The 10417-nt window shown below is 38.4% G+C and overlaps 1 protein-coding gene across 3 annotated transcripts; it reads right to left on the minus strand.

Moving 5' to 3' along the window:
• Positions 1-8628: 8628 nt before the first annotated feature.
• Positions 8629-10145, minus strand: ACTRT1 (actin related protein T1). Of its 3 annotated transcripts, none has more exons than XM_054545048.2 (2): positions 9925-10139; positions 8629-9818 (listed from the first exon to the last, which is right to left on the minus strand). In XM_054545048.2, exon 2 carries the CDS (start codon positions 9736-9738, stop codon positions 8743-8745), a length of 996 nt encoding a protein of 331 aa, XP_054401023.1. In that variant the 5' UTR covers positions 9739-9818; positions 9925-10139; the 3' UTR covers positions 8629-8742. The 3 variants fall into 3 exon arrangements, with proteins under 3 accessions (XP_054401023.1, XP_054401024.1, XP_002832133.2); XM_054545049.2 differs by having other exon boundaries at positions 8629-9851; XM_002832087.4 differs by having other exon boundaries at positions 8629-10145.
• Positions 10146-10417: the final 272 nt, after the last annotated feature.

A 10417-nucleotide genomic window follows, 5' to 3' on the forward strand; every position in this document is an offset into this window, starting at 1 on the left:
CATGATTTATAGTCCTTTGGGTATATACCCAGTAATGGGATGGCTGGGTCGAATGGAATTTCTAGTTCTAGAGAGCATTTTTTAATGTGTATTGGCACCTTGTATGTCTTCTTCTGAGAAGTGTCTGTTTATGTCCTTTGCCCTCTTTTTAATGGGTTTATTTGTTTTTTGCTTGTTGTGTTAAATTCTTTATAGATTCTGGATATCAGACATTGTTAGATGCATAGTTTGTGACTATTTCCCCCATTCTGTAGGTTTTCTGTTTACTCTATTAATAGTTTCTTTTGCTGTGCAGAAGCTTTTAGTTTAATTTCGTCCCACATGTCAATATTTGTTTTTGTTGCAATTGCTTTTGGGGACTTGGCCATAATTCTCTGCCAAGGTCAATATCAAGAAGCATATTTCCTAGTTTTTCTTGTAGAAGTTTTACAGTTTGAGGTCTAATATTTCAATTTTAATCCATCTTGAGTTAATTTTTTTATGTGTTGAAAAGTAAAGGTCCAGTTTTAATCTTCTGCATATGGCTAGCCAGTTATCCCAGCACTATTTATTGAATATTGGGTCTTTTTTCCATTGCCAGTTTTTGTCAGTCTTGCAGAATATCAGATAGTTGTAAGTGTGCAGCTTTATATATGAGTTTTCTATTTTGTTCCATTGGTCTATGTGTCTGTTTTTGTATCAGTACCATGCTGTCTTGGTTTTATAATATAGTTTAAAGTCAGGTAGTGTGATAACTCCAGCCTCATTTTTCTTTTTTGCTTAGGATTTCTTTGGGTATTTGGGCTCTTATTTGGTTCCATATACATTTTAGAATAGGTTTTCCAATTATATGATGAACAATATTGTTAGTTTTATAGGAAGAGCATTAAATCTGTAGATTGCTTTGGTCTGTATGGCCATGTTAACAATATTGATTCTTCCTATTCACAAGCATGGAATGCTTTTCCATTCGTTTATGTCATCTCCAGTGTTTTTCAACAATGTTTTGTTGTTCTCCTTGTAGAGGTCTTTCACCTCCTTGGTTAGCTGTATTCCTAGGAATTACATTTTCTTTGTGGATATTGTAAATGAGACTGGGTCCTTGATTTGGCTTTCAGCCTTGAAATTATTAGTGTGTAGAAATGCTACTGATTTTCGTACATTGATTTTGTATCCTGAAACCTCACTAAAATAATTCATCAGTTTCAGGAGCTTTTTGCCAGAGTCTTCAGGGTTTTCTAAGTATAGAATCAAATCATCAGTTAAGAGAGAAAACTTGACTTCCTCTTTTTATATTTGGATGCCTTTTTATCTCTTTCTCTTGATTGATTGCTCAGGCTAGGACTTCCAGTTGTTGAATAGGACTGGTGAGAGTGGGCATCCTTTCCTTGTTTCAGTTTTCAAGGGGAATGTTTTCAGCTTTTGTCCATTCAATATGGTGTTGGCTGTGGGTCTGTCATAGATTGCTCTTATTTTTTTGAAGTATGTTCCTTTGATGCCTAGTTTGTTGATGGTTTTATCATGAAGGGATGTTGGATTTTATCGAAAACTTTTTTGCACCTATTGATATGATCATAGGGTTTTGCTTTTAATTGTGTTTATGTGGTGAATCACATTTATTGATTTGCATATGTTGAACCAGCCTTGCATCCTAGAAATAAAACCTAGTCAATCATGGTGCATTAACTCTTTGATGTGCTGCTGGACTCAGTTTACTAGAATTTTGTTGAGGATTTTTGCATCTATGTTCATCAGGGTTATTGGCCTGAAAGTATTTTGTTGTTGCATTTCTACCAGATTTTGATATTAGGTTGATGCCGGCTTCGTGGAATTAGTAAGGGAGGAGCTCCACCTCCGTAATAGTATTTGATAGTTTTAGTAGAATTTCTACCTGTTCTTCTTTGTATGTTCAGTAGAATTCAGCTGTGAATCAATCTGGTCCCGGACTTTTCTGGTTGGTAGGTTTTTTATTACTGATTCCACTTCAGAGCTTGATATTGGTCTATCATGGTTTCAATCTCTTCCTGATTAAATCTTTGGAGAGTGTGTGTTTTCAGGGATTTATCCATTTACTCTAGATTTTCTACTTTGTATGCATAGAGTTTTTCATAGTACTCTCTGAAGATTTTTTGTAATGTCATTATCAGTTATAATATTATCTTTGTCATTTCTGATTGTACTTATTTCGATCTTCTATTTTTTTCTTCAATTAGCTAGCATTTTATCATATATTTTCATTGTTTCAAAGGAACACCTCTTGGTTTCAGTGCACTTTTGTAGAGATTTTTGAATCAGAATTTAATTCAGTTCTCTAATTTTAGTAATTTCTTTTCTTCCGTTAGGTTTGGAGTTTATTTGTTCTTTTTTTCTAGTTCCTGTAGGGGCAAAGTTAGATGATTAATTTGAGATTTTTCTAACTTCTTAATGAAGGCATTAAGCACCATAAACTTTCCTCTTACTACTGCTTTAGCTGCAAACCAGAAATTTTGGTAAGTTGTGTTTCTATTTTCATTAATCTGAAATAATTGTTTTTGATTTCTTCCTTAATTTCAATATTCACTCAGGAGTTATTAAGGAGAATGTTGTTTAATTTTCATGTATTAGTGTTGTGTTGAGAAATCTTCTTGCTATTGATTTCTATTTTTATTACACTGTGGTCTCAAAGTATGCTTGGTGTTAATATTTTGAATTTATTAAGACTTGCTTTATTGCTGAGCATGCAGTCAATTTTAGAATATGTTGTGTGTGCAGATGAGAAGAATATATATTCTGTTGTTGTGTGGAGTGTTCTGTAGATACCTATTGGATCCAATTGGTCAAGTGTTGAGTTTAACTGTTGAGGTAAGAGTTTCTTTGTTAGCTTCCTATCTCAATGATTTGTCTAAGGCTGTCAGTAGGATGTTGAAGTCTTCCACTATTATTGTGTGTCTGTCTAAGTTGGTGAAGAAGAACTTGTTTTATGAATCTGAATGATACAATGTAAGGTGCATATACACTTAAGATAGTTAAGTCTTGTTGGATTGTACCTTTTATCATTATGTAATGCCCTTCTTTGTCCTTGTTAATTTTTAATGGTTTAAAAATCATTTTTTTCTGATATAACAATAGCAACTCCTGCTCTTTTTTGTTTTCCTTTTGCATGGTAGGTCTTTCTCCATCCCTTTGCTTTGAACCTGTAGGTGCCATTATATGTGAGATGGGTCTCTTGAAGACAGCAGATGGGTGGATCTTGTAATTTTATCCAGTTTGCCACTCTATGTCTTTTAATGGGGCATTTATCTCATTTACATTAAAGATTGGTATTGATATGTGAGATTCTGAGTGTGTCATCATGTTGTTAGCTGGTTGTTATGTAGACTTGATTGTGTGATTGCTTAATAGTAGCTTTGGGCTATGTGCATAATTGTGTTTTGGGAGTAGAAGCTTTCATTCTTTCAATTTCGTGTTTAGCACTCCCTTAATGACCTCTTTATAAGCCTGGTCTAGTTGAAAAAAATTCCCTCAGCATTTCCTAGTCTGAGAAGGATTTTATTCCTCCTTTACTTTTGAAGCATATTTGGGTGGGATATTAAACTCTTGAATGGAATTTATTTTCTCTAAGGATGCTGAAAATAGGCCCCCGATCTCATCTAGCTAGTAAGGTTTCTACTGAGAGGTCTGCTGCTAACCTGATGAGGTTCCCTGTGTTTGTGACTTAAACTTTCTCTCTAGTTGCTTTCAAGATTTTTTTCTTTTGTGTCGAGATTTGTGAATCTTTTATTATATGACCTGAGATGGTCTTCTTACATAATATCTAGCTGGGGTTCTCTGTATTTCTTGGCTTTGCATGTTAAATTCTCTAGCAAAATTTGCATGGAGTATATCCTCAAATATATTTTTCAAGTTGTTTATTCTCCCTCCTACTTCATCAGGAATGCCAATGAGCCATAATCTCTTTACATAATCTTATAGATCTTCGAAGTTTTGTTCAGTTCTTAAAATACTTTTTTCTTTCATTTTTGTCTGACTGAGTTGATTTGAAGAACTAGTCTTCAAGGTCTCAGATTCCTTCCTCATCTTTGTCTATTCTGCTATTAATACTTCTGATTGTAAATATACAATGCTTACAGTAAATTTTTCACTCTAGAAGTTCAGTTTGCTTCTTTGTTAAAATGGCTATTTCATTTTTCAATTCTTATATCATTTTACTAGATTCCTTGCACTGGATTTCACCTTTCTCCTGAATCTCTATGAACATCCTTGCAATCCAGATTCTAAATTATATGTTGTCATTTCTGCCTGGTTAAGAACTATTGCAGGGAAGCTAGTGAACTTGTTTAAAAGTAAGGAGACATCTTGGATTTTTGAATTATCTGAGTTATTGTATTGGTTTTTCCTCAACTGGGAAGGTTGATGTTCATTTAACTGTGGTGTAAGTAGAGTATAGACAGTTGGCTTCATTTATGGATGTTTTCAGAGGGCCAAGCCTCTGTGCAGTGTCTTGATTTGTGGCTGAATTATTGCCCTTTGTTTCATAGGGGGATATATTAGCAAAATTTTTTTTTTGCTTTGTAATTTGGGTTGTGATATAGTAGATGGGGGTTAAGAGTAATGGCTGGTAAATGGGCTCTTAGCCATGTGGCTTTTTTGTATTTTCTTTAATTCATAGTTCTCTGTTGTGCAGTGAGAAGAAAGGTGACCCCTTCACCAGGTCCATTCCTGGGCCTTCGGCGAGCCCCCTCTAATCATTGGCACTGCATTGTTTCCTTTTTGTTGTTGTTGTTAGGTGTTCCAGCCGGTGAGGTTCCCTTGGGTAGAGGCCATGTCAGGGAGATAGGTCACACCCCTTCTGGACTGGTCTTGTGGAGGTTGTCATGCCCTCTTTCCACAGCAGCCCATGAACTTGTGCAGCTCACCCCTCTTAGTGCTCGGAGAATGCGGACTCCTCTTCCACTCAAGTGGTAGCCACAGACCTCAGTTCAGCACTCCTGAGCTGGGCACTGCAGCCCTCTAGTGAGCTCAGGCTTTTTGTTCCATCCACAACTTGGTGGGCAGAAGAGGCAGGGATCATGGTGGTGGCAATGGCAGAGAGACTGTCAGTTGTCTGTGGGAGCTCCACCCCAGAGAAACAAACAGCCATGGCTGATCAAAGTGATCATCCAGGAGTCGGGTGGCTGTGATGTAGGCCCAAGCCAGGGGGCCCTGCCTTGTGAAGAGCAGGTGAAGTAGAGTCTCCTGGAGAAGATAGTCTAGTCTTCTCTCTATAGGTCAGCTTCAGTATTATGAAGGTATGAGAAAAGCAATCAGGCTCTTTGTTCTCTCCCCAGCCAGCAGATAGCAAGAGCAGGTACCACAGAGGTGGCAGTAGCAGAAGGGCCTTCAGTGGCCCCTGGGAACTCTACCCCAGAGAAGTAAAGAGCCACTGCTGATCAAAATGATTGGCTGGGGGTGGGGCAGCTGCACTGTGGGTCCAAGCCAGAAGGCCATGTTTGGTGAGGAGCAGCAGGGGCAGGGGCTCATGAGGAAAACAGTAAGGCCACCTTTCTGTGTGAGAGTTATGGCATTTTGGAGGCACACAACAGTTCTGTAGTTCTTTGCTCCCTCCTCAGCCTGAGGGCAAAAAGGGTCGGGTGGGACCTTGACAGTGGCAATCACAGAAGGTATGCTAATTACATCTGGGAGCTCCATCCCAGGTATTTGCAGAGCTTCCACCAACTGGAGCACGCAGGTAGAGGTGGAGAGGCTGCACTGGGGGCCCAGGCCAGTCTGGAGTTTGTCTGCTCCTCAGCACTGTGGATGCAGACTCTATCCTTATGGCATGTGAGAGGGGCTGGCCTCCCTTGATGGCAGGGCTATAGCAGCTAACACTGGGGTTTTCAGGGATCCAAGGATCATGGAGCTTCATGTGTGCTTGAGGCAGATCTCTGTGTTAATCTGGAGGTATAGGGGGTCAGGAGGGATCTCTCCTGCCCCAGATTGCTAAGATCCATGGTAGAAGTGTGGATCCCCAAGAACTCTTGCTCACTCTCCTTTTCCCCATGGTAGGAAACCTCCCCTGGCTCCATGCCAATCCCAGTGGGAGGCTGTCCTGCCTCTCTTCTCTCTGCTCTCTGTAGGTTGCCACTGCTTCCTTAATTAATTCTAATGTAGCCTCCTGGGTGATCAACTTAAAGAGCCAGTGTTTACTCATCACTTTGGCATCTCTTTGTGAGAACAACACACTCTAGCTGATTCCAGTCAGCCATCTTGGTGCTTCTGACTTTAGGTGTTTTGAAGAATATTCTATAATTTCTGAGTAATGACAATTGCATTTATTCTTTCCTAATTATTACACTTTTCATTTCTTCTGTCTTCAATGATTTTATTAGTATGTCCATTTATTTTATCTTTATAAAGAACAAATTATTCTTTGTTTATCCTCCTTATCTTTCTGTGATAGCTCATTGATTTATCATGTCCTGCTTTTTACTTCCTAGTAATTTATCTGGGTTAATTCTGTTTGCTTTATTAAATTCCACAATTGGGTACTTAGCATATTTATATGCAGCATTTCTTTATTTACTAATAAACCATTTAAGTCTATACGATTCTTACTAATTTCAATTTTACCTGCATTCCAGTATCTTGATATCTAGTATTTTGTTATCATTCACTTTTTGTATGTAAATTCATTACAATTTCTTTTTTGTCTAATTCTATTTAAAACTGTTGTTTGATCTTTACATTATTTGAAAATTAACTTAATATTTAAGGTTTTTACAATCCGAATTTAAATTAATGTAAGGGTTATTTAGTTATTTAAGTTATTTAAATTATTAAGTAATGTAAGGGTAATTTAAGTATTTTTGTTAATTTTTAAGGTTTTATAGTCAGAATTTCTTCAGTTTCAACATAAAGATTCTAAGTTTAATTAATAGTTTTCTTTCTGAATAATGCAAATGTATTTAAATATTTTAAATTCAAACCAGTATTCATGATTTGTGGCTATGTTTCTAGAATGGAAGGTTTATTGTCTATTTTACTACTATAAATTTATACCAGCCAGGCGTGGTGGCTCACGCCTGTAATCCCAGTACAGCACTTTGGGAGGCCAAGGTGGGTGGATCACCTGAGGTCAGGAGTTTGAGACCCGCCTGGCCAACATGGCAAAACCCCGTCTCTACTAAAAATAACAAAAATTAGCCGGGCATGGTGGTAAGCGCCTGTAATCCCAGCAACTCGGGAAGCTGAGGCAGGATAATCACTTGAACCCAGGAGGTGGAGGTTGCAATGAGCCAAGATCACGCCATTGTACTCCAGCCTGGACAACAAGAGCGAAATTCTGTCTCAAATAAATAAATAAAAGCCATCAATATTTTTTAATTTACCCCCATTTTCAGCATTTTAAAATTTTATTATTTTTTCTAACATGTTGTCTTATTCTGGGGTTATTTCTATATGCCTTAAGTAAATCTTATAAGATTTTCTGTGCTAATAGTATGCTGACAGTAAGTACTTTTAGTTATTATTCAAAAATGTCTCTTATTTTATTACCATCTTTCTTGTAATGGTTTTCCTGGGTATATAATACTATATTGACAGTAGAGTTTTTCTAGCTCTTTTTGAAGGTGTTATTCCACTATCTTATTTGTTTGTGGTTTTGATTAGTTATCTGTAAACAGAAGTTTGCTGTTAAGCCAACTCTCTCAAATAAACATAAAAATGAAAAGAATTGACTTACAGTGACTATAGGCCTTGACAATTTTCATTGTTGTATTTAGGCTAGCAATGATGAGTAGATATGTGAAAAATATAATTTTTTAGATGAATGGTTTTATTTCATTCAGGCTGAAATTTATAATATAATAATTTCTTTTTTTTAATTTGTTACACCATTTCCTTCCAGCTGCATTACCTCTCATTCCATTCTTCTTCAAGTTGCATAAACTATGTAGTGTCTTTACTTTTGTACTTTTCTCCAAATGCTTATAATTATATAAAATCACATTTATTAATATATGTATTAACTTAATGAGAAGAAATATTTCTGTATGCATAATTTATTCAATGATTATTTTATTGATAACTATTGTTTCTAGTGTTTTATCCATAACAAAATGATGCTATATAGAGCCCTGAAATTAAAAATGATAAAAAAACAATAATTTAGAAATACTGATTCTTAATGCTGCAACGGGGAACAAGGACCCTGAGCTTAGAGAGCCTTAGAAAATGGTGATTTCTATGCCCAATTTTTTCTCCATTCTAATTAGCATTTTTGATCTCATAACAGCACAGCAAGAACCCTATTGCACTAACTAAACAACAAACCAGGTAAAAGGACTTGAACTCTAAGACTAGTGGAGGATTTCCAGTTCTGCTTCATTTCCTTCCTTTTCCCACACTTTTCCTCGTGATTTATTCTCCTGGGAACTGGGTCTATTAAAACCACCCAAGATCATAATTTAATTTAAAGATTCTTGAGATTCTACCAAATCAAGTTCCTCGGTATGAGCCCCAGGCACCGTTTGCTACAAATCCTCTATATGAACATAACCTCAACATATAACCCAAGATTTTCTTAGGAGAAAAAAACTTAACAGGCCCATAGGAAAGAAGAGAGTAATAGAGCAACCTAAAGATTCATGACATGACTCATATATTATGGTGCTACTAAGAATAAACTGAAACTTGAAATGGCAAAACTTTTATTGAACATCATGCTGAAGCCCAGAAGAAAATGCCATCTCCCACTGGTACTCCTGTAATCTGGCACTTCAAGATGTCTCCTCTGCTCAAGGATCTTTAAAAGCACCTTTTTTGAACCACAGATGTCCCATACTCCTTGAAGTCTGCAGAGGTGACCCACATCTGCTTGAAACTGCTCATAGAGGTCATGATGGATGCACCAATCCATGCAGAGAAGCATCTATCAGGAGAAGCCGTGATCTTGATGGGAGTACCTTTGGAAGCCAGCTGTTCCACTTCCTTCATGAGCCTTTCCTCCAGCCCAGGGAGGAGAGTGGTGCCCCCGGAGAGTACAATGTCTGCATAAAGTTTATTCTGGATGTCAGTGTCACACTTCATGATGCTGCTGGAGACCATTTTTGAGAGTCCCGGGCTGTCTATGCCCAGCTGGTCAGGTGCAAAAAGAACCTCGGGCACTTGGTACAGCTCATCCCCAAAGTGGATGACATGTCCATCTGGCAGTCTGTATGCTCCCAGGACCTTTCCCCGGCTCCTGCGTAGCTCTTTCTCTGGCTCCAAGGCGATGTAGCACAGCTTCTCTTTGATGTTATTTACCACGGCCTTGTTGAGTATGCAAGGGAAGTTAAACCCGCTAGCAAAGAGGAGCCGGGTGAGGTGCTCTGTGATGTCCCTCCCTGCCATACAGAGTTTGGTGACTGCATGAGGCAGGGAGTAACCCTCAAAGATGGGGACAGTGCAAGTGACCCCATCTCCACTGTCCACCACCAGGCCTGTGACACAGGCAGAGGCATAGAGCGCTGCCACTGCATGATTAGACAGGTAGAAACCAGGCACACTGAAGTTCTCAAACATCATTTCTGCTAGCTTTTCTCGAATTTCCCTAGGATTCAAAGAGGGCTCAGTCATAAGTACAGGCTGTTGGCTGGGTTTTACTCCAAGCCCCCACTCAAAGAGATATTTCCAGAGTTTCTCCATGTCATCCCATCCTGTTACCAGTCCGCGCTCAATGGGGTAGTGCAAATGTAGGTTCTCATACTTGTACAGGGCTTCTTGCCCCACGAAGTACTTCTGATTAAGTCTTGCTAAAGGCATGTTGAATTTACAATGTCCCAAGACGGAGCTGATGACATGGCGGGGTCCAATCTCTCCAGACAGGCCTGCTTTGCAGAGTCCTGAACCATTGTCAAAAATTACAGCAGGAACATCTAATGCATGTGGATTAAACATGTCTGTAATATGCTCTCCTGGACTTCCCCCAAATAAAGAAAGAACACTTACGTCACTCTCTGAGATGACAGGCACCTTTAGAATTTTTTAAACTTCAGGGTTCTGAAGTTCTCAAGTTGTCACCCATGTAGAGCTAGAAGGCTACCTTCAGTCCACCAGGACACCCCATCCTCAACCTCTGAATCTTGTCTCCATTCTGTAGGCTCAGGGCCTGCTGAGGCAACATGAGGGGGGATTGCCCTCTATGTCACAATCCAGCCAAGGCAACAATTGTCCTCAGTGAGCATCAGAGGGGCGGGGTGGGGCCTCTGAGCCAATAGTACTCCCTACTTGGTCAGATACAAAGCCAAGGAAAGCAAATCATACCTACAGAGGTATGAAAAACACTATTCTACATGCTTTTGCTTGGAATTATGTTTTCATTTTTTTAGATATATATTTGAGAATAGAATTGCTGAGTTATATGACAACTGTATGTTAAATCATTTGATTTTAATTTCTGTAAGTTCTTTGTTCCAAAGTGGCTGTGACATTTTACATTCCC

This window comes from Pongo abelii, chromosome X (assembly GCF_028885655.2).
Source record: "Pongo abelii isolate AG06213 chromosome X, NHGRI_mPonAbe1-v2.0_pri, whole genome shotgun sequence".
In the NCBI taxonomy this organism is placed as follows: Eukaryota; Metazoa; Chordata; class Mammalia; order Primates; family Hominidae; genus Pongo; species Pongo abelii.